Raw genomic sequence first — 23,030 nt, 5'->3', positions numbered from 1 at the left:
AGAAGTGGCAGAAGACCGAATGTTACAAAACATTCTGATGGAAACAATTACATCATGCCTGAAACAAGACCATACACAGTGTTCAAAGTTCTCAAGTTCAAAGCCAGCTTTGGAAATTTAGTTGGTAATAGTGAAAATAAGGCTAGGAATACAGCCCAGTGATAGGGTAACTTTTTAGAAAACAGGATGCCCTGGGCTTACTTCCTATTACTGGGGGCAAAAAAAAGTGTCTGAGCCTTGATGGAACCAGCAAGGTGATCTAAATTATCCTCCTACTGCCTGATCTAAATTCTGATTTTGGCTGAGGGGAAACCACTGAGCAGAAGTAACGTGGACCAGATCTCCACTAACAGGTGACTTTCTCACTTGGGGCACACTGACAGGGACCTTCGGGCCACTCTTCTCACCTGTTTCCCTGCCAGACTGAGTTGCTGAGATCACAAACCTGTGTTCCAATAACCAGCTTCACACTGTTTTTAATGAAGTCTAACTCGAATCTCAATTCATTGAGTATGTATGACGCACCTGCGCCAGCCGTGGGGCTGGAATTGGGAATACAGGAATCGGGAGCGTGGTTGTCCGGTGTCAGCCTGCAGGTTTCTGTGGGCCATTAGGAAAATATGAGGAGGGGGCAAGTGGATTGGCTAAAGCTGAGCCCTCAGACAGCAGCAGCCAGACGGGAGAGGAAGACTAAGCCGGCCTAGGATGTTTAGTGGAGGTTTGCCACTGTTCCTCAAAACAGGTAATGCCTATTTACTCCTGAGAGGAAGAAACCAGGATTTGAGCTGCCTCACCCAGGGCTGCTAACAACATTCCAGTTATGGTTAACCCCTAATGGGCTTTGGTCAGCAATGAACGATCCCTGGCAGTATTTGGTGCATGCTTGGGATACCTTTTATTAACCCTTGCATGTTTGGTTATGACTGACTGTCAAGTACACAAGTGAATAGCACCGTGTTCCTCACTGGGTAACTGTGAAGCTCAGGCAGGAGTATAGGGGCAAACAGGGTGAATAAAAAGACCCTGGTCTTCATGTGCAAGACTTCCCTCCCTTGACCACAAAGACCCCACGCCTCCCTTTTCCAGACACAAGCATAGAAGAAAACTATTTAGAAACTAAGAGCTTCAGCAGTTTATTTCTTCTCCAAGGTGTGACCAAATGGTTTTATTGCATTTACTATTTCTGGGCAATGCACTGGGCAGAAAAAAGAAACCTGTTACAAAGTCTTATAGTCTTTGATTGGGTCTGGACTAGAGGCTTCTTGATGTGAAAATCAGGACAGAGAGCACCAGAGGCCTTAAATTCATTTTCCCAGACCTCCTGACTGCTGAGAGCTGTTACAGCCCACTGGCTACCTGGAGCTCTCAGGTCCAGTTACAGCCACACTGAGCCTGACCAACTCCAGTGTGCCAGGACAGTGGGGCCACATGTTTGGTTGGTTGCGGTTTCCTAGCAACAACCACTCCCAGAATCTCAGGCTCTGAACTTAAAGGCCATGGATGAAGATTCTCCCTGGCAGAGGACAGCAGCTCTGAAAGCAGACAACTGAGCTCAACATTCAAAGGAATGGCAAGCACGCTGCCTCAAAGTCGCATTGGTTCGTCTGAGGCAGGAACAGCAACAGCACCACGGAATTAACTGGAGTTGTGGCTACATCCACTCAAACCCCAGTGTTGAGGTCCTTACTCCAGTACCTCAGGATGTGACTGTATTTGGAAATGGCCGCTCCAGATGAAGGTGGGGCTCTGCTACATTATTCGGGGTGAGCCCCAACCCAAAGACTGGGATCCTTGTACAAAAGGCAAGTTTGGAGACTGACACAGTGGAGATGAAGGCAAAGATGGAGAGATGTTTGTACAAGCCCTGGGGTACAGACAAGTGTCAGTGACCATCAGACCCAGGATGATTCCCTCTTCTAGCCTCAGAAAGAACCAGCCCACTGACACCAGACCTAGCCTTGCAAATTCCATAATTGTGACAATGCCCCGTGCTGTTAGAAGATCCTATGTTTAGTACTAGTGATGACAGCGCTAGGAAGCTAAACAAATGCCTTGGAGTCACTACCCATGAAGGACCAGACTTCACAGCTTTTGTCCCAGGGCTTGGCTTACCCAGCAGAAGAGCCTCGTGAGGAGGGCTAGGCTCTCAACTCCTAGACAGAATGGGGAGGAATGTGAGTGGTGACAGGTAGTTTCTATCACACATTTCTGAAGGGTTTTAGGTCACAAATAAGACATGTGGGGATAAATGCATGAACTTTCAAAATGTGACCTCCTGATGGTCAGTGGATCTATGGGTTGCCTCCTGGCTCATCACCCCAGGCTGACTGAGGAGAGGTCAGTGCTTCGGCCAGCTCCTACTATAGACACCCCACCCCTAGAAGCCACTGGGATGGGGCAGCTCAGTCCTTCTGAGGGTCGGAGCAAGTGGCTGGAGATCTCTGTGATGCAGATCTTGAGGCTGGAGTTGCCTCACCTCCCTGGGTTTTGGCACAGAAGGAAGGAATGCTCAGGGGACTGCTTTTTATCTGGGGAGGAAGAGGCATGGCACCAGAAGTTGGACACTACCTGAGAGCAAAGGGCAGGTGGTGAGGGTTCTGTGCTGGGGCAGGGGCTAGCTTGTGGGGCCACACCCTGCTCAGTATGAGTTCAGAGCCTGCTTGGAGCGACGCTTCATGTGCAGGCGCTCATGGCGGAGGAGGTCATAATTCTGTCGGAAAGTTTTGACACAATACCGACACTGGAAGGGACGGGTCTCGTCCTTTAGATGACAGTGTCTACGGTGTCTTGCCAGATTGTCGTGTCGCTGGAAGCTCTTCTCACAGTCCCCACACTGGAAGCCCAGCTTGGTCTTGCCCTTCTCCAGCAGGTCACCGGCACCTGTGCCCTCCATTTCCAATGTGTCCTCCTCACTCTTCTTCACAGGTTGTTGCTTGTCTGGCTGCAAGTGGATCCGTCGGTGTGAGATCAGGTGTGAGTTGAGGCGGAAGCTCTTTCCGCAGACATTGCACCTGTAGGGTTTCTGGGCCTCGTGGGTCTCTAGGTGTCCATCCAGGTCCTCGCTGTCACTGAATAACTCCCCACATACTGAGCATTTGTGTGGCTTTTGCTCCCTGCGACTGCGCAGATGCCGGATGAAGTTGACCCTCCAGCGGAAGATCTTCCCACAGTTTGGGCACACGTAAGACTTTTGTGAGGTCTGCACATCGCCCCCAGCACTAGTGCTGCTCTGGTGGGCCGGGGCACTGTGGAGGTCGGGAGGGCTCTTCAGCTCCTCTGTGCAGTACGGACTGTGCTGGGAGTCCTCGTCCCCAGAGCTGGACAGAACGATTTCGATGGTCACCTCCTGGTCCAGGCTGCTCTTGAGGGGTGGTGAGTCACCTCCTGCTACAGGAAACCAGTATGGTCAGTGGAATTGTCCAGACTACTGCCTACTCCAGACTTTAGAGACCCTACTTAGAAAGGCCTAACTGGGGGTCCAGACACCCTGGGTTGTACTGTTCCTTGGTAACTCCTGAGGATCTGGTTGCCCTGCACAGGCTGTTGGTATAGCAACTGTCTCTTTCTTTCTGGCTTTCCTTCTGCTTTTCTCTAATTCTTTATTTTCAAAGCATTTCTTCCTGAACTACTGGGACTTAAAATTCTAAGAATTGGCACTCACCTGTGAAAATTTTTAACATTCATATTACTTAACTTCTGGGGTTATGTGCGATGGACCCTGGAGGGTCCAAAGGTCATGGTAGAGTTATGGTGAGCACATCCCTCTTTGTACCTAGACCCTAACAAGTGCTGTACTATTTATGTTATATACTCTCAGAAGCACTGGAACATTCCAAGGAAGAAGGATGGAGTCCAACTTGACCCTTATTGTTTCCAAACCTAAGTCTACTTACTTGGGCTTTAAAGCCCATCTCTCCTCTTGGTCTTCTGAGAGGTCACATCCTAGCCAGGTGGCTTTTCTATGCCTGTGTAGTCCTATCTATATAATCAAATGGAGTGGATGCTGCATTTCTCCAGGCTGATGGTAGGCAACTCAAGTTGTGAAACACCTAGAGCTCTCAGACTAGACAGGAAGAGGCGATATTGAGCCCCCACTGATGACAATGCTCTCCTATTACTACGAGGTATCAGTGGAAGAAAGTGCTATGGTAGACTACAGAGGTCTCTTCCTTATACACTAGGAGATGAAATATATTATGACAGCCCCAACCAAACTGACTGTGCCCCAAAACTCAAACACTCAACAGCTGAAGTAACCCTCAGGGCAGCAGAGTGCCACTGTATTTGGGACAGCTTTTCAAAAGGCAAGTTGACTTCTATGTAGAACCTAGAATTTTGAAAGGAAGGCTGGAGAGACTACTTAGGAGAGAGTGCTCGCCACTGCAGGCAGTGGTGGTGCAGTCTCTAATCTCAGCACTTGGGAGGCAGAGGCAGGCAGAGCTGTTTGAGGCCAGCCTGGTCTACAGAGCGAGTTCCAGGTCAGCCACTATGTTCCAAAGGACCGGAGTCTGTTTCCAAGCACCAAGGTCATGCAGCTTACAACCTGGAACTCCAGGTCCAGAGACTCTGATGGTCTCCACAGGCAACCACCTACCTATGTATACATAGACATGCACTCACAAATAAAAAATAAAAATAAATCTTTTAAGAAAGAAAAATGAGCCAGCCTGGTGGGACACCCTGTAATACAGGTTGCACAGGAGGCTGAGGCAGGAGGATTGAAAGTTTAAGAATCAAGCCAGGCAGTGGTGGTGCACATCTTTGATCCTAGCACCCAGGAGGTGAGGCAGGTAGATCTCTGAGTTTGAGGTCAGCCTGGTCTACAGAGCAAGTTCCTGGACAGTCTAGGGCTACATAAAGAAACCCTGTCTAGAAAAATAAAAAACAAAACAAAAAATAGAGACAATACTCAAGAGTTTAAGAATCATCAGGGTTACAAAGTGAGTTCTAGGCTAGCCTACATAGCTTACTATAAGAACTTGCCTAGCACATACAAAGCTCTGCCTCCAATACTCAATATCTCAGGGAGAAAGGAAGCTACTTGCTAGGAGGGACCATCAGGAGGAGCAAGGGGGTAACAGGAAGAAACGTGAGCAAAGTACATATAGGAAAAGATAACAGTGAATCCCTTCACCCCATAGCTGACTTTAAATACGAAAAGACAGACGTAAGTTAGAATGAGGCTAATAGGCAGGCCCCAATACAACTCGTGTTTCCCTGACGCAGAAAGAAGATCCTGTAGGTCCTGGTGAAGAGGTGGGGGAGGAGGGGTGAGAGGAAGACCTGGGAAGAAGCCTACCCTAATGAGACCTTGATTGTGCACCAGAGGTCTCTGGAGCTGAGAGAAACTTTTATGTGGCTGGTTAAAGCTTGTCTAGTGTGAGGCCATAGCAGCTGCTTAGAGGTGAAACACTGCACCACAGGGCAGCTCACAACAGTCTGTTACTACTTTCCAGGGGAGTTGATGCCCTCTTCTGACCTGTACCAGCAAATACAGTAGAATACTTTCAAGCATTCACAAACCCTGGGTTCAATCCATAGTACAGGGAAGGGAAAAAAAAAAAAAGAGCTGGACATGGCAGCAGCCTGCCTTTAATCCTAGCACTGGAAAGGCAGAGGCAGGCCGATGTTTGAGTTTGAAGCCAGCTTGGTTTATATAACATGTTTCAGACCAGCCAGGGCTGCAGAAAGACACTGTCTTGAAACATTAAGAACAATAAGAAAACAAAAACAACAATAAGAACCCCAGACAAACAAACAGACTACAGACAACACACAGCTTGGAGTCGTGGGATAAAGAGCTGAGTCCGAGCCCAGCAGCCCAAGTGTGCTTTGACTGGATTGCGCCAGTGACTCCAGTTTTCAGGACCTCATCACAGCTGATAGGAGCCCTGCTGCTCATGTAAATAACGGGCACATGATTATCTATCTCAGAGCAACCTTGTACAGAAGCTAGGGGCTGGGTGTCTGGCCATGCGACGGCCTCTGTCACCTTGAGATCAACAGGAAGAAGGCCCTGACACTGAATCAGAACCATTGACCAAAATAAGTCTTTAAAAAGTAAAGTGTATCAGGGCTGGTGAGACGGCTCTGTGCTGAGCCCAAGGACCCAGGCCTATATATAACTCCAGCTCGAGGATCTGACACACTCTTCTGGCCTTTGAAGGTACTAGATTCACATGTATATAGTCACACAGACAGACACATAATTGAAAAAAAAATACAATTTACTAAGGCTACAATTATGTTATTAGCAACAGAAAGCAGATTAAAATCAATTGGTACCAGGTTGTTGTCATTGCTGTGACAGATTGAGCATGGTTTCTGAGAGGATTGTGGCGGCATTTGAACTTTGGGTTGGAAAAGCCACTGAGTGTTCAGAGTTTCATGAGCTAATGGGGGAACTAACGTACAGCTCAGGGCAGTGCAGGCAATAGAGACCAGCTCTGTAAAGTTTCAGGGGGAAGTGAAGACTTTCAGTGCCATTTGTATGCTGTGGTTCTCGTCAGCTGGGAAGAATCAGCTGTGATTGAGACCAGAACTATTCAACTGCAATGTCTGCTTTGTTGGGACAACTGATGTTGGTCAGCTGGAGCTGAGGAGTTAGCAGTGATTAAGAAGAGAACAGCATCGCCCAGTAAAATCTGGGAAGTGTTTTCTCAGAGTCAGCACACAGAAGCTGTAGTTGGTCCAGAGCGGGCCAAGGCTGTACCCTATACGGGCAGCTGAAGTTAGTAACATGGATGTTAAAGGTAGGACACTAGTCGGCCTCTGGAGGTGGATACTGTTCCATGACTCAAGACTATCCATACTGGGAGGGCAGCCACGCAGCTTCTGCATTCTAGAATCGTCTCTTTAACAAGATCCTCTTGGGATTCTAGTTATCCATGATCAGGTAAACGGCACACTCACTACACACAGAGCACTGTTACATTAGCGCTTGACAATCCACCCAGGAAAGGCAATAGGCAGCCACAACAGTCAACAGGAGCCTTGGGCAGTTTAATTCCCAATCAACACACATATGCCCATCCCCAGTTCTCCACTTCACACCAAGCACCAGCAGGGTCCCACGCCAAACCAGGCTCCTCACCTGGACAAGGACTTTGAGTGAGCCCCGCCTGCTGGTAGGACTGGAGCTCTGGCACCTGCACCTCCTCCCATTTCCTTCTTTCTTCTTGGAATGGCTGGAGGCTGGGAAGGTCTTTCCAAAGAGGATGGAGAAAGTGATTTGTCACATACAGATATCATTACCCAGAAACCACTAAGGAAGAGGCAGGCTACGATCTGCAGGTGCTGCGCTCCCTTCGGGGCAGAGCACGAGGGGTCATTCTGCTGAGTGAATGAACCTGAAGGCAAGTGAACAAACACCATGAACCTAAGTTCTGAAGGGGACTCAATTAATGTACTTTCTAGTTCTACCACAGATGAGTAACACCTTCCACAGGCCACAGACCTTCCACAAACAGACTGTACTGAGCCTACTGGACAAAGATGAGAAGGGTCAGAGGGAATGGAGGCCTGTGGTTGCTGCTGATTCTGTTCAAGGCCACATCCCTTCATAGCACAGGTTATACACACACAGGCATGCACGCGTGCGCATACACCCACACACATGCTCGTGTGCACAGGGGTGGGAGGGGATAGAGGTCCAGGGTTGCTGCTGATTTTGTTCAAGGCTACTTCCCTTCCTAGCACAGGTTGCATGCACACACAAATGCATGCGCATGTCCTGGGTCCACAGACATGTGACAATGAATCTTCGCCCATCTCTTCCCATGGAATTCTCCTAGCACCTGTGTGAGTGGGCAGGTAGCAGACAAGCAGTGTCTAAAAGGGTTGTGCCTTGTGCCCGGTCCTCAGCCATATGCATCTGACCACTTTTCTAGAGAGGACCTGACTATAAACATAAGGCTACTCTGGACAGCAGAAGTAGCCCTCTCTACAAGTCCTTGGTTGAGGAATAGAATCTCAATGCACAGCAAAATCTAGCCTCCTCACTTTCCACAAAAAGCCAGAGTCAAGGCAAGACATGGAGTGCCAAGAGTGGGGAGCTGTGGAGGAACACTGGGGATGCTCTGGCTGCAGTAGTTTTCTACCTTGTTGTCCACCCACCTCTGATTGTCACTCACCTAAGCAGGAGGCCTGGGGTGCTTCTTTATCCTGGAGGTCTGTCCACTCTGTGATCCGCAACCCATTCTCCTCTTCCTGTGGGTGGCCCGGCTGAACTGGAGGCTCATCTATTCATAAAGAGGTAGGGCACTTTTAACAGTGATCTGCTGTTGCAGGTAACCCCTGTCCAACCCAAGAAGAGACTGAGGAGAAATGGACAATGAGCTGTGGTAGGTACCACTGGGGCTATAAAGGAGAACAAGGCCAGACAAATTGGGGCAGGGTGAGAGGCGGTTCACTAGAAAGCAGGCCAGGGCTTAGGACCATCTCTCTGAGCCCCACTGGGTACATAAGAACGGGCAACTTGAGCAAGAGTAACTGGAAGCTGACGGAAACTGAGTCCTGCACAGATAGCTTCCTGTCAAGGTAAGAGGGTAAACAGAGATCAGGTTTGGCCATAGTACCGTAACCTCACAGGTAGTGTCCTACCTGAGGCCCCACCCACCTTCCCTGTACCTGGCCGCATGGGAGCTAGGTCTTACTTGGAGGCATGGAGATTGTATAGTCTTCCCCAATGATGAATTCTCCATAGAAACCAGTCTGTGCCGGGTCCAAAAGGGACCAGTCCTCTTCTGAGAAGCATAAAATCATGTCCTTAAATGGAGACACTCGGTTCTGAAAGTACAGAACAGGGCTGTGTTGGCTGGGGAGGAACAGGGCCTTTCTGAGTGTTAGCTACGATGTTGAGATGCCATGTCTGGTGGCATGCAACACAAGGCATTTATGCCTAATGACTTCAGAGACTAGAAATCAAGACCAAGGTGCAGCAGAGCGGGCCTGTGGAAACAGCCTGCTTTTTTGGGTTTGGTGCCGTTCCTGGGCAGTGGTGGCACACGCTTTTAACTCCAGCACTCAGGAGGCAGAGGCAGGCAGAGCTACATAAGTTTGAGGCCAGCCTGGTTTAAAGAGTGAGTTCCAGAACAGCCAGGGCTACACAGAGAAAACCTGTCTCAAAACCCCCCAAAAGACCCAGGGTCCTCACGTGGTGGAAGGGGCTTCCCAGGGCTCTACCCAGTGTCATTACATTTCATCACGTCTACACCTCCAGGCCTAGGGCTGATAGAAAGAACAAATGAAATTAAGCTTCAGATAAATTTATGGGAACTTTCAACATTGTCTGGCCCAAAGCCTGACTTTCAGTTCTTTGCAATTTCAGAGACATCCCTTTGGGAAACACAGATGTTTGAACATCCTCCTCTGGGGCCTGAGCCTCTTTAGCTACTGAAAAGGGAATTCTTAGGTGTTGCCAAGAGCTTATTAAGGCTGTCAAGGGAGAAACCATCTTTGATAAACCACCTTTTTGTACTGGACCCAGGAGAGTGACCTACCTAAGCCCAGGATGGTAGTTTCATTTACTGGGAACAGATCTCAGAAGAAACTGGTTAAGACCTCCTGGAGAGGACCAGGATGCTTGGTGAGGATTCCTGTGGCCAAACCAAAAGAAGGACCCCAGTCTCCCACGTGGCGCAGTCACTGGGTCACTGAGCCAAGTATTGGCTCTGAGCTTCTTTCTGAGCAGAGAGCTAGTGCTGGCTGGAGATGGACTTCTCCTCAAGGGTCTGGCTAAGTCATAAGCTGCTGATTCTTTTCAATAATTTATTTTAAAAAGATTTTTTTTTTTTTGTGTATGACCATGTTGCCTGAATGTATGTATCCATACCACAGGAGTGCCTGGTGCCCTCAAAGGTCAAAAGAAGCCATGAGATTCCCCCGGAACTAGTTACAGATGGTAACCATGGGAATGTTGGGAATTACACCCAAGTCCTCTGCAAGAGCAACAAGTGCTCTTAACTTCTGAGCCATCTCTCCAGACCCTTGAACTGCTAATTCTTTGCTTACTGTAGTCACTACACTAATTTTGTTCTTGAGAGTATTTTTGATTTTAATTATGCTGCATAAAGCCAGTTAGTGTCCTTGTGTTTTAGACTGTCATTTTAAGCCACTAAAAATAAAAGGTTTAATTAAATTTTTAAAAGATTTATTTATGTTATATGGGTGTGCCTGCATGTATGTCTGTGTGTGCAGTTCCTATTGAGGCCAGAAGAGGGCATCAGATCTCTTGAGACTGGTGTTAACAGACAGTTGAAGTGGCCATGTAGATATTAGTAATTGAACTGAGGTTCTCTGGAAGAGCAGTCAGCATCCCTAAACACTGAGCCATCTCTCCAGCCTTTTGTTTTTTTTGTTGTTGTTTGAGACAGGTCTCACTGTATAGACCAAAATTTGCCTGCCTGCCTCAGTCTCCCAAGTACTTGGATTAAAGGTGTGTGCTAACATCTGGGTTGTTAAGGTTTTTAATGAACTGTTATTCTTGTCCTCTTTGCCCAGACACAGAGAGCTGATTGCTTAGTCTGCCATCCGTCTGCAAATCTCTCACAGTAGCCATCCAAGACACCTACTCCTCCTCAGAAGGACTACCAGTCAAAACCAAGAGATGCTGAACTCCACCTCACTTCTCCTGCCCAGCCAATCCATGCCAAGTGCTCATACTTACATGCTTGCTACACCTCAAAACTCACCACAATATTATCAAACAGGCAGATGCTGAACTAAAAACAAAAAACGCCTCAATGGAGTAAGTCTATAATGAACTCAAAGAAGGTCCAGACTAACCTGATGCTGTAGTATTGACCTGTGGCTTAACCACCATCAAGTCATACAAAACATGCTAAACCTGTGGTGCTTGGGGAGAAATCGGCCACCCATGGGCCCCGAGACACAATACAAGATGGCTCACAAGAGACAGTGCATCTGTATCCATACTGACTCAGAGAAACCAACAGTGGTCACCTCAAACCCTTCTTAGATCAAAGCAATTAATTTTCTGTGGGGGCTCTCTTTGGTTCCAAGTATTTACCAGGAACAGGAGGAGCTCTGAGCTCCTTTGGAAGAGCCCTTTGCAATGGCAGTACTGCTTTTCATGCCGACACAGGTTGGAGGCCTTCCTATCAGCTTGCTTATGGGGCTGCGTCTTCACTACAGCACAATGTGGAAACAGTGGCTGAACAACAGAGCAGCATGCACAGTAACAGAGGGAGGGTGTGGACTGGTTGAGGATTGTGCTGTGTGCTCACAAAGACCCATGTGGAGAATATTAGATAAGAAATCACCCAGCTCCCCCAGGCCTCAGGGACTTACCCAGACTTAGTCTGTTAGTGAATTTTTAGTTTATTACTAAATATTTTCATTGTTCAGAAAAAACAATAACAACTATTGTAGGCTGGCTTAACAGTTGTATATTGTAGTCCTTTGATTGTTACAATCTCTAAATGTTGAACACTTTTATCTCTCCCAACTATGTAAACTGGTAGAGCAAATTCCAGCCACATTATGCTGGTATAAACAAACAAACAAACAAACAAAAAACCCAACCCTGAACTACCTGCCTACACTTTTCCAAAGCAAGCCACTTCTAAACAAACAGCCCAGGCCACACACTGACTGGGTATTCTCCTTCCACCTTTCTCTCTCTCCTACCTCTGTGGCAACGAGACTAAAGGACATGTCACAAATCTGGTCTATCAACCTCCCTTCTTTATAGAAGACAACTTCCTAGGAATGAGTCTTCCCCAAAGAGGATGAGACTGAACACAAGATTATTTAAAGCATGATAAAATACAGTAGTCACCTGGGAGCCTTTCTCTGAAAGAGTCCTGTGGAAAACAGGGAGAGGGCTGGAGAGATGGTTCATCAGTTAAAAATACTTCTTGTTTTTACAGAGGACCCACATGGTGGCTCACAACCACATGGTATACATTCATACATACAAAATAAACCTCTAAGAAAAAAAAAAAAGAAAAGAAAAGAAAAAAAAGAGAAAATGGTAGAAAAACTTCCAAGATGTTCTAAGTCCTAGGCCAGAGAAGGGAGAGAAAGAGATTGGGTCATTTCTAACTTAGTTTCAGGCCAAGCCAGCAGAGAAGAATAAACCCATCTGCTCCATGTTGCTTTCCTCTGGTGAAGTTCTCTAAGGCCACATCAGAGTCTGCTTTTGAAAACACTCAGCCAAGAAGGAGCAAGACTTAGGAGGCAAACTTGGTGCCACACCTTCTTCCTTCTAGCACCTGGGAGCCCGAGGCAGGAAGACTGCCATGAGTGCAAGGCTACCCTGGGCTACAGTGTGAGAATCTATCCCAAAAAAAGAAAAGGGGGAAAAAAAGACCCTTTTGTTCTTGGACTATCCTCCTTCCCCTTTGACAGTTTCTGTCCTGTCATCTACAACCAGTGAGTGTTCAGTATGAACAATCTCTTTCCTACTCCCAAAACCTCATGGAATTCCTTGGCCTCAGGTCTCCTCTGGGAATGCGTCACAGCCCTCCACTGTCAGCTTCCATCTGTACAGTGTCACCTCTGTGTTCTTTTAAAACATTAAAAGGATTTAAAATTTGTTTTATGGGCTGGTGAGATGCCTCAGCAGTTAAGAGCACTAACTTCTCCTCTAGAGGTCATGAGTTCAAATCCCAGCAACAACATGGTGGCTCACAACCATCTGCAATGAGATCTGTTGCCCTCATATGGGTGTCTGGAGACAGCTACAGTGTACTCACATATAATAAATAAGTAATATAAATAAATAAATAAATAAATAAATAAATAAATAAATAAATAAATAAAATTTGTTTTATATATATGGGTGCTTTGCCTGTATATATATCTGTGTACTGCTTGAGGATGTGGTGCCTAAGAAGGCCAGAAGAGGGCGCTGAATATCACAGAAATGGAGTTACAAATAGCTGTGAGCTGTCACACGGATGCAGGAAATCAAATCCAGGCCTGTGCTGGTAACTGATGAACCCTCCCTCCAGCCCGCTCCTTTACTGTCTAGGCCTTTCATTGGGCTATTCTGAGATAGGACAAGGCAAGTCTCTGAAACCTATTTGCACACATGTATATGCACACTCATTTGCATATGTGTGGCTGTGAATACAGGAATCTTCACACGGATAACTTCAGGCATTATTCCCATCTAGCTTTATGGTTTTTGTCCTCTGTGGTAGACAGAGGACTCTCTGGCCTGGAAGTCACCAAGTCGGCAAGGGGAGCCTATGATCTACCTGTTTCTGCCTCCCTGGTACTGGGATCAAGTCCGTGCTACTGGCCTAGCTTTTATGTGGGTTCCAGGGCGGGCGGGGGGGGGGGGGGCCGAGGTCAGGGTCTCATGCTAGCAAGATGAGCAACCTTTTTACCAGCCAAGCAAACCTTTTTTATGAAGGCACTCATTTAGAGGATTCTGCACTTACGATCTCCCTACTTCCCCAAAGCTCCCTCCTGTAACTCTCCAAAAAAATGGAGGGGGTGTGTGTGTGATCAAAGATTCAGTTCACAGCACAGGAAGTGATGCTACAAAGAGAAAGGTTGGGTCCAACCTAGCCTCAAAATCAGTGACTGACGGTAGGGAGCATGGCGCAGACACAAACAGTTAACTCTTTAAAACAGAAAGCATAAAATAACCTTCATCCACACATGAGATGTATATGAAACAAAAGAATTACATGTAGAACTTGGGTCTTATCCCAAGTTCTCATTTTATGTTTGTGAATTTTTCAACACCTGCTTCAAACCCAACAGCCCCAAGCATCCTGGAGAGGGGTTATTCCTTCACAGCTCTTCTGAACAGTCTTCTACTGCAGCAGTCCTACACCCTGTGAGCCCACAGTCCCAGGGTGTGTGTGTGCACGCCTGTGTGTTGTGTTTACAGTGTAGCATCATGCAGGGCAGTAGAAAGGGCAATAGAAAGGGGATAGCTAAGAGGTCCACTGAAAACCTGGGCAGATGGATGAAGAAAGGAAACGAACATTCCACCCGTGAGACCAGATCCCAGCTGTGCCCACTCTGAACACCAGCCACACCCCACAAGGACACGGAAGCAAACTTGGACCAGGAACAGACAGGACACACCATGGACATACATCTGGTCATGTAATGGTGCTGCAGCCACTATGCTTTCTTCTGAAATGTAGCTACTAATGAATGAGAAGACTGCCTCATTAAAACACTCCTTGTGATGTAAGAAGTGTGGTTTCTCCTTTCCACTCCGGGAATTTAGAAAAGGAGAGAAGCTTCCTTCAGCGGCTTTATCTGTCCGTCTGCAGAGTGGGCTGGCAAGCAGCATCTAACCCGGTCCTGCTCACCTAGGTTCTTTGGGCTATGACATTCCGTGGCAGATAGCAAACAGGCTAGAGTCCTAGAAAACTGTCCTGTGGGGCAGGCAGCTCAGAGATCAGCTTTTGGTAATCACTCACCGGGGGAAGCTGGCAGGTGGTCGCTGGCTGGGCATCCCTGACACTCTGCTCCTGAACAAGGAAAGCATCTTGTGGAACTGGAAGAAATGGAAAACATGTCCCAAAGGGAGCCAGTCCTGGTCCCCAACACCTCCCAGACTCCCAGGGGTGGCTCTGTGATACAGATTGTGCAAGGAAATAGAAGCAGAGAGGGACCAACAGGGCAGCCATGACAATTTGCAAAATTCCTGGTGCTCTGCCTTAACTTGCAAAATGAGCACTTTGCAAACCACAAGGTTCTGGAAGTCTTTTCAGATAGACAATAGGGGCTATCTCAGGAAATGCAAGGTTTAGGATGGCCTGATCAATTTGCTATTCAACCCCTGTAAATCCAGGAATCTGTCTCAGCATCTAAATATGCTCCAGAGTACAGTGTTACATGCCTGTAATCCCAGCCTTTGGAAGAGGCAGGAGAATCAGTCAGCCTTTATTATAAAACCACTATGTCTAAAAAAAAGAAATGTAGGGCCGAAGAGATGGCTCAATGAGTAAGGGGGCTTGCTGCTAACATGACTTCAGTTCAATCTCAGGGACCTAAACAGTAGAAAGACCAAGTCCTACAAGTTGTCCTCTGACTATCACATTTACACCACAGCATGTTTGCACAGTATATGCACACATTTAAAAACAAAAACAAAAACAAAAAGCCTGAATGAAGGCTAATCCTGGCAGTTCAATGAAAGGAAGGACCAGTGTGGGACCTTTTGTAAACTTGACACCTGCAAAGTTCCACAAGAAGGCTGTTTAAGAAGTTAGTGCAGATGCAGAAAAAGAGAATATTGTACCATTACTGAGAATGTGAATTAGCACAGCCATTAGGAAAAACAGCAGGTCTTCAAAAAAATGAACAAAAATTACTGAACAATCCCCTCTTGTGAATAGAAACCACAAAAGAAACGAAACCTCAAAGGGGCAAGTCACTTTCATGTTCCCTGGGGAATCAGTGACAATAGCTGTTAGAGGATCACAGTGTCTATCAGCAGATGGCTGGAGAAGAAAATATGGTCTATGAGAGAGAAGATTAGTTAAGAATAGGGAAGGACAGGGACACAAAACGCCAGGGAGGGCACTAGGGTAGAGTGCCAGGAGAAATGAACACAAGGAAGAAGACAGTCAACGGGGACAAACCATTTGGCATTCCACAATATAACCTAACACTGTGCGCACACACATGCATGAGTGTGTGTGTGTGTGTGTGTGTGTATATATATATATATATATATATATATATATATATATATTACATATATTAAAGTCATGCACCACCACATTCAGCTGCATACAGTCTCTTAATTTTTTTCCCAGCACGTGGAAGGTAGACGTAGGTGGATCTCGAGTTTGAGGATACACAACAAGAGTTTCATGGCAGTAAGGAAGACCTATCTCAAAAAGAAAAAATAAGACACAGAGATGGACAGGTAGAGAAAACAGGCAAGCAAACAGACACTTGAGATGCTATTTAGTCATAAAGGGTCTGTGCAACACGGAAAGCATATCCTAAGAGAAGCAAAGCAGGCACAGGATGACAGGAATGGCTCAGTCTTGCTCATATATTGAATTTATATCTGGAGGACAAGTTTTAATTCTGCTCCCTAATGCCTGCCACCTATTATGGATGGATCGCTGTCTCATTCTACTCAAAGGCTACTTTTGGCAGAAGAGCGTCACAATTAGAAGCTGTATCTCTAGTAAACAATCCTAGTGTTAAATGTCTTCCCAATTGCTGGGAAATTCTGTTCTGAGTACTGCCCAAGGAAGCAACCCAAAGCCAGAGTGGATGCAATTTGGGTTCTAGAAGATTCTTCACAGCAGGTCTCTCCTTGGGCATCCCTGCCCTAGGAGGGCTCATATGTATATGAAGGCGGCTTGCACAGTATTATTGACTTAGAAGAGTGGTTCTTTCCTTATATTCCCTGATGTGTTTGAACTATGGTCCCTGTAAATTCACATGCTCATATCCTAGGCGCCTCAGAATGTGACTGTATGTAGAGGAAGGCTCTCTAAAGAATCAATGAAGTTAAAATGAGCCCTTGAGCATGAGCCCAGATTCAACATAACTGGTATCACTGAGGAGGGCTAGCTAGAAGACAGGCACACGGAAGATACAGCAACAAGTGGCTGTACGATGGCTAACACAAAGAAGCTCAGAAGAACCCAAGGCTCACCAGTCCTTGGGTGCCAACCTCACAGCCGTGAGAGAATAAACTAACTTCTGTTAGGGAAGCAAGTTAGCATGTAGAACACAGGTGGGTAGCACCACCACGTCAACACAGCTAGTCCTTCTAGCCAGAGGGCGGGAAGAGTTCTGATTTGTACAGAGGTCAGTAAACACTTGCAGGCAGGAAAATTATATACACACACGCATGCACACACACTTTCTTTTTCTTTTCTTTTTTTTTTAAACAAAAGACTATTATTGTCAACTACGGTTGAGCAGGCCTATAATTCCAGCACTGAGGTAGGAGACTTCAGGAGTTTGAGGGCAGCCTGAGGAAGGGAAGAGAAAGGGATGGGAAGAGGAAGTAAAGGAGAAAAAAGAAAACCAGAAGCAGGCTTTGTTTTTAGTTTGAAAAGGCGCTGGAGACAGAGCTGGGGGCTTATACACACTAAGCAGATGCTCTACCACAGAGCTGTGCCTCCAACTCACTGAACAGACTCAACACCAGAAATAACTAAAGAAGTCTCAAGAATGCACTTTTCCCATTATAATTCAGAGTACCGTTGTACTAGCAAGACTTATAAGAGGGGTATGGGGCCCCTGGGCCTTGAGGAGCTTTGAGAACCAAACCTCAAGGAACCAAGAAGTGACCTATTGCAACTCAGGCTTTGAGAACACTTCCCCCTCTTTGCAGCTGTTGGATGGTTTAAACAGATGCTCAAACCCTGCCCCAGGACACTGGAGCCATTGGCAGGAGAGGCCACTGTTCTCTCTCAGGGGATTTTAGATGTTCTTGGCAGGGTAACTTAGCCAAGAAAATGTGGTTTTGAGAGGACAGAAGACAGAGCCATGCTCAGATTAGGTCACAGGTCCTGGTCCTACAGTGACTAACTCTGTCTCCACTGAGAACATCCTCAAAGAAAGAAGACCATAAAGTCTCACACCATCTGTTCACACAGGCCTTCCCTCTGGGAGGACTCAATACCAAGAATAGACTCTGGGTTGGTTGCTCTGCGGAAAGACCCAGAACATAGTAATAGTTCATAGTTCATAGGAGATTAGAAAAAAAAAGAATGTAAAAAGGCCATCACTTAAGTCAACACCCAAGCACACTGACGGTGGTGTATAATTCAACTTCCAAACTCACACTACAGACTGCATACCTAGGTCTTCACTAGGCTGGCCAGGCGATCTGCTTAGGAGCCCAGGGCCCTGTATTAGAGCCCCAGGCAGGGCATCAAGATTGCTCTGGGACTCTGCTGACATTCGTTCTTGTTCTAGATCCTGAGGCGCAGGCCCATCGCCATCGTCAATCACCACTGGGTCTTCACAGTGCTTGAGCTGCAATCCCAGAGAAATCGGATCAGGGCCAGATAGAGAGGAGTATGATAAAGCCCAGCCCGTAGGCTCTGTGCAGGTCTGGATGGCCCTTCTCCCTTTCTGGTCTTGCCGGCACCGACTCGCTGGGTAACAATCCTCTCAACTTAGACTTCTCAGGGAGTAATGTTTGCTTTCTTAGGACACCAAACACTGGGCCTGGACAGAATTTCTCATCTGGGGTCAGAAGTCTCACAGGGTCAGCAAGGGCTCCCCTCTCCCAGACACCCCATGCTCACCCACTGCCAGGGTCTCCCTGGCTCCCGTTCCAGAGCCTCTACTGCAGCCACAGCCTGCTCTCCGCTCTCAGGCTCCTGGGCACGCACCCAGCTCTGGATCTCCCACGGCAGGATAGCCAAGAACTGCTCCAGCACCAGTAGCTCCAGGATCTGCTCCTTCGTGTGCCTTTCGAGCCTCAGCCAGCCCCGGCACAGCTCCCAGAGGCGCTGCAGGGCCTCCCGAGGGCCTGCGGCCTCCTGGTAGCGGAACCGGCGGAAGAGGCGTCGAGAGGACTCTGGGCTGGGAGGCTCACCCTGAGGGCTGGGGTTCTCTCCAGGAGGACTCCGCATTTTCCTGGGCTCCTCGCTTTCCTTTGGAGCCAAGACTCGTGGGCACAGGGCTGTGGGCATGATGGGATTTGATGGGGGTCAGCGGCAGAAGACGACCCTATTTCCAAACAGAAATCACTGGCTTCAATGCTCTGGTCTCCTGTGGTTATTTCTGAGGGGGGTGCTAAACAGAGCCCATAGGAGACCAGCCCTTTGAGGAATCCCTGGGAAATATAAGAAGTGTTGGTGTGGCTGGTCGTTACACACGGGGACAGAAAGAAAGATGACCCTTCCCACAAGCCATCACTCCATGTGGAATCCCCTAACACATGGCAGTAAAGAAGGCAGAAAATTTGGGCGAAAAGTGGTGGCATTTCAACAGGACACTTGCATTTCCAGTACCCCAGGATAACGATATCACAGGCAGCTATGTGCAAGCAAGGTTGGTGATACCTTTGATGGACAGGTCCTCCTGGAGGATATAGCCCCAGCTGGCCACAGTCTTGAAGTTTTGGAGCCAAAGTCACTTTTTCTGTTCTTGAGGTCTCCACAAATTGAACTGAAGAAAAAAACATGCAAGGGAAGCGTCATGCAAGACCACTGTGGAACAATGTCACTCTGCCAAGGACAGAAGCCTTCACTCAGTGTGTTGGCAAGGACAAAAACTCCCAGGCACAGAAGGAACTCAGAATCGGCCACGGAAGTTTACCAGAGGGAAAACAAAAAACACTGTACTTAAAAACACCATTGCTAGGCCTGGGGGTACAGCTCAGTGATAGAGTGCACCAAAATTGTGCCTCTTCTCTAAACAGTGCTTTATGACAAGCCTTATACCCACCTGGGCCCAACACAGGAACTATAATCTTCTGAAGGCTGGAGAGGCAGCTGTGGGTTAAGAGTACACACTTCTTTCCCAGCTACCCACATTCACAGAGTTCTGTTAAGTCCAACTCCAGGGTCTCCCACACCCTCTTGTGGCCTCCATGGGCACCGCACCCAAGCGCACAGACTCACGCAAAGATGTCTACACAGGTATACACATAATTTTAAAAAATCAAATCTTAAAAAAAATTTTTTAAGTTCTTGTTATATAGCTAAACGTGCAGGTGCATACATAAGTGTGTGTGAGTAAAAGAGGTTGGTGGGAAGGAAGGGGGAAATTATATAATTATATTTTAGAATCTAAAAATGTGGCTTAAAAAAAGCTACTTGTCTTTCGCCTGAGTCTATCCCATGCTCTCTCCAAATTATGCTCAAGGTAGTGGTACCATAGTGATACAGCCCTTCCTGGTCATGAGGGAGGCAGTCGTGACCAGGCTTCAGCTCTCTAGGAACTCTGAGTGCCACAGATTCTCATTCTCTCATTCTCTCTCTCTCTCTCTCTCTCTCTCTCTCTCTCTCTCTCTCTCTCTCTCACACACACACACACTCACACACACACACACACACACACACACACACACACAAACGGTGGAGGGCTGGAGGCTCTATAGCTCCCCGGCTATCACATACAAAATCCAGCATACACACCAGGGGCACAGTTTACAGTATAGCATGGCCTCTCCACTTGACTCACAACACTCCGAGAAAAGGCAAAAGGAGACACAGGGTTCTGCTCTCCGGATTCTGGAAACCCCAGGCAGGGCCACTGACTGGCCCTTTACACCCTCACCTGGAAGAGATTCCCAGCGGGGCAGCACCACTTTGCTGGAAGACAGGCGTTACCAGAAAGCCACCAAGCAACCGAACAACAACCTGGAACCCCAACTTTTCTGTATTCCTTTGAGTTCCGAAGTAAAGACAGACAGCCGAAGCGAGTCTCGGAAAGCAACAGGCTGTGAACCGCGACTACTCTCACGTCTAACTCCGGTATTAAGAACCCAATCTGGGCCCCGCCCGCTCCCTTCAGCTTCCTCCGCCCACTATCTCCCACCTGCTGGGCCCTGAATGGCTCAGGTCTGCACGTAGGATAGGGTACCCAGGGTCCCACCCTCAGCACACAGTTCTGCTGTGGGACTGCTCTCACAGAGCCCTAGGCCAGACAAGCGTGTGCCTCTTTGTCACTCTGGCACCTGGCGCGCAGGAGCCTCGGGAGCGGAAGCTTTATGAATGAACTACCGTTAGTGAGGGGAGGGCTCCCGCAGGGGCGGGGCTTGCCCAAAGCAGTTATTGAAGGAGCAGGATCCCAGGGAGGGAATGAGGAGGATTAGGCTAGGAGAACTATGGGGTTTCTGTCGCTTACACTCTTTCAGATTCGCTGGCTCTTCGCCTCGAAGCCTGGGACAGCAGGGGAGCAGATCCTCACCTTCCAGCTCTGTTTTTCTGGTGTCTTGGCCGAGGCGGCTCCAATGCATGGGCCAGACTCCGTCTCTGGCCAGGCCAACCCAGTCTCGGGATCCTCTAGAATGCATCAGCTGAGCTTGGGAGCGAAGGGAGACGCCTGAAAGATAATCGTATAGCTTCATCCCCGAGGGCACCTATGAGGACGCGGCTCTGGGAGCAGGGATCTGGGCCCGGACGCGGGAAGAGGAGAACAGGGAGCAGGACCCAGGCGCGGGGCTGGGGATCAGAGCGCGGGAAGTGGGAAGCAGGATTCGGGTTCAGGCAGCAGGGCATGGGAAATCGGGCCACCGTATACTCACCGCTGCGCAGCGTCCCGGTTGGCGGGCCGCGCAGGCCGGGCCGCCGCGGAAAGGAAAGGCCGGAGCCCTCCGGCTCCCTCCCCTGGGACACTTCCTGCACCGCTCTAGGACCGAGGAGGTCTCCTCATCTCAGTGGTTCGCTTCCCCGCCTCCCGGCCGAGGTGTACGCGGGGGGTGACATCCGACACCCCCGGCCCGCCTGGCCCGCCCCGCCCCGCCCCGCTCCGTGCTCTCCCGGCCTGGGCGCGGGGCCCGGGCTTTAGCTTTGTGGGCCTTCCTAGCCGGCTCGAGATGCGCGCGCGTCCCGGCGGGACCCGGGCGCTGGGGGCCAGTTCGCGCGGCCACCAGTCAGGGAGGCCGGCCTGGGGCTTCGCTCTTCCCTGCTCCTCTTGTGTGGGCGCAGGGAAGGGCTGGTCTGGCGGCGCTGGCGAAATGCCAGAATTGGGAGGAGGAGGGATGAGGTGTAAGGGGATCTCCCTGTGACCACCCGCATCCCGTGTGTGCTGTTGTGCCCCAACCCCTCCCAGCCAAAATTCCATTTCAAAGCCAACGCTGCCAGAGCCACCTAAATCAGTACGACTGGAGAAATGCAGACTCGGCGATCCGCTGTGCTCGCCAAAGCATCGGCCCGCGCCTTCGTGGCGTGGAGATGAGCTACAGTTTCTCTATTTAAGGAAGACTGTAGCACTCTGGGTCCCTCTGAGCACCAGGACAGTCCTGGTGAGTACGGAGAGAGAAGGTTGCCAATCCTGAGTGTGAGTCAGGGAGCTTGTCGCTGGCTTAGTGCATAGACACAGGACATAGTGACTTAAGTCACGGAGAGTGAGAGGCGACCAAGAACTAGGGCATTGCAACCGATTCCTGCTGCATCTACCCTGTGTTGAGTAGAGTCCAAAGCCTCCCCACGTCCTTTCTCCCGGGCTGGACAATGGAACCGGACTGTCAAAAGGAAGAAGCAAAGGGAAGTCTGCCTAGAAGTGAGCTACTGTGCTGATCCTCCCCTCAATCCCCCCTCCCATTCTCTTTCGAGGGTACATGGTAGGAAGCCAGTTCCCTTAAGGTGGCTTGATAGAGACACCCCACCACCGGCCGACTGCTTTTGTCTTGTGAGCCTTCGTGCTTCCATTTCCTTCTAATAACTGGGATGATCACTTCCCACTAGTAGGTATTGAGTCAAATGTCCAGATTTTGTGATGTTAGGAAATGAGCCAAGCGGACGACTTGTTCCCCAAATGCAGCAGAACTGAGCGAGCAAGGGTCACCCACGGCTGGGACTTGAGGCTTGCAGAGAGCAATAGGAGCCATGTAGACTTAAAAACTCATGCCGATCCCTTTTCAAAAACGCCAGCCAGGAGGCACCAAAGACCCCCTTGGGGAGTCGAGCCTGATGATTAGCCCAGCTGTGCATCCTAAAGGGCTGCTGTTGAAGTTCTTTCCCGGTGACTGCTGAATGCTTGGATTCCTGCTCAGAGGCTTGCTCATTGGAGCCCTCGAGTAGGTAAAAATGCAGGGCCAGGAGGTGGCTCGCACATGGGATTTTTCTTTTTCACACACACACCTACCCTTTAGTTCCTTCCCCTGAGCTCACAACTCTCAGGATTCCCTCTCGCTGTTTGGTAACCACCAATGGCTCCAGTATGCCTTCATTTTGTGTTTCTTCTGCATAGAGCCTGGCATAGGGACTAACAGATTGGGTTTGGGGATCAGAGCACATGTATTAAATCTTGCCCATCAAGGCCCAGTCAGGTGATCTAAGGCCTGCATGACCTTTCCGTGCTTCAGGTGCCTCATACAGAAGACTGATGCTGTCTGCTTCATTTTGAGGATATTCAGGAAATATGTACTGAGAGTC

At 48.6% G+C, this 23,030-nt stretch overlaps 1 protein-coding gene across 3 annotated transcripts; it reads right to left on the bottom strand.

Annotated features, from left to right (window-relative positions):
• Positions 1-1,108: 1,108 nt before the first annotated feature.
• Znf496 (zinc finger protein 496) lies at positions 1,109-21,652 on the bottom strand. 3 transcript variants are annotated; one of them, XM_028776528.1, is made up of 10 exons: positions 21,179-21,652; positions 20,842-20,976; positions 18,990-19,095; positions 18,228-18,654; positions 17,775-17,952; positions 14,415-14,491; positions 8,655-8,787; positions 8,133-8,240; positions 7,094-7,204; positions 1,109-3,387 (listed from the first exon to the last, which is right to left on the bottom strand). In XM_028776528.1, the coding sequence occupies exons 4-10, from the start codon at positions 18,615-18,617 to the stop codon at positions 2,639-2,641; spliced, it is 1,746 nt and encodes a 581-aa protein (XP_028632361.1). In that variant the 5' UTR covers positions 18,618-18,654; positions 18,990-19,095; positions 20,842-20,976; positions 21,179-21,652; the 3' UTR covers positions 1,109-2,638. The 3 variants fall into 3 exon arrangements, with proteins under 3 accessions (XP_028632361.1, XP_028632360.1, XP_028632362.1); XM_028776527.1 differs by having other exon boundaries at positions 20,779-20,976; positions 21,179-21,199; XM_028776529.1 differs by having other exon boundaries at positions 1,109-3,384; positions 20,779-20,976; positions 21,179-21,199.
• Positions 21,653-23,030: the final 1,378 nt, after the last annotated feature.

Source organism: Grammomys surdaster, unplaced genomic scaffold (assembly GCF_004785775.1).
Source record: "Grammomys surdaster isolate TR1022 unplaced genomic scaffold, NIH_TR_1.0 270, whole genome shotgun sequence".
Taxonomy (NCBI): Eukaryota; Metazoa; Chordata; class Mammalia; order Rodentia; family Muridae; genus Grammomys; species Grammomys surdaster.
Note: the sequence above shows the minus strand (reverse complement) of the source record. Positions and strands in the feature narration are given on the sequence as shown.

What these genes read in the sequence shown, in the direction of transcription:
- Znf496 (XM_028776528.1), bottom strand. Translation starts at nt 18,617, where the DNA reads ATGCCCACAGCCCTGTGCCCACGAGTCTTGGCTCCAAAGGAAAGCGAG. An exon ending in CCAGCCTAGTGAAGACCTAG is followed by an intron (nt 14,492 to 17,774) that starts GTATGCAGTCTG and finishes CATTTCTTCCAG; the next exon opens with TTCCACAAGATGCTTTCCTT. An exon ending in CACTCAAAGTCCTTGTCCAG is followed by an intron (nt 3,388 to 7,093) that starts GTGAGGAGCCTG and finishes GGTTTCCTGTAG; the next exon opens with CAGGAGGTGACTCACCACCC.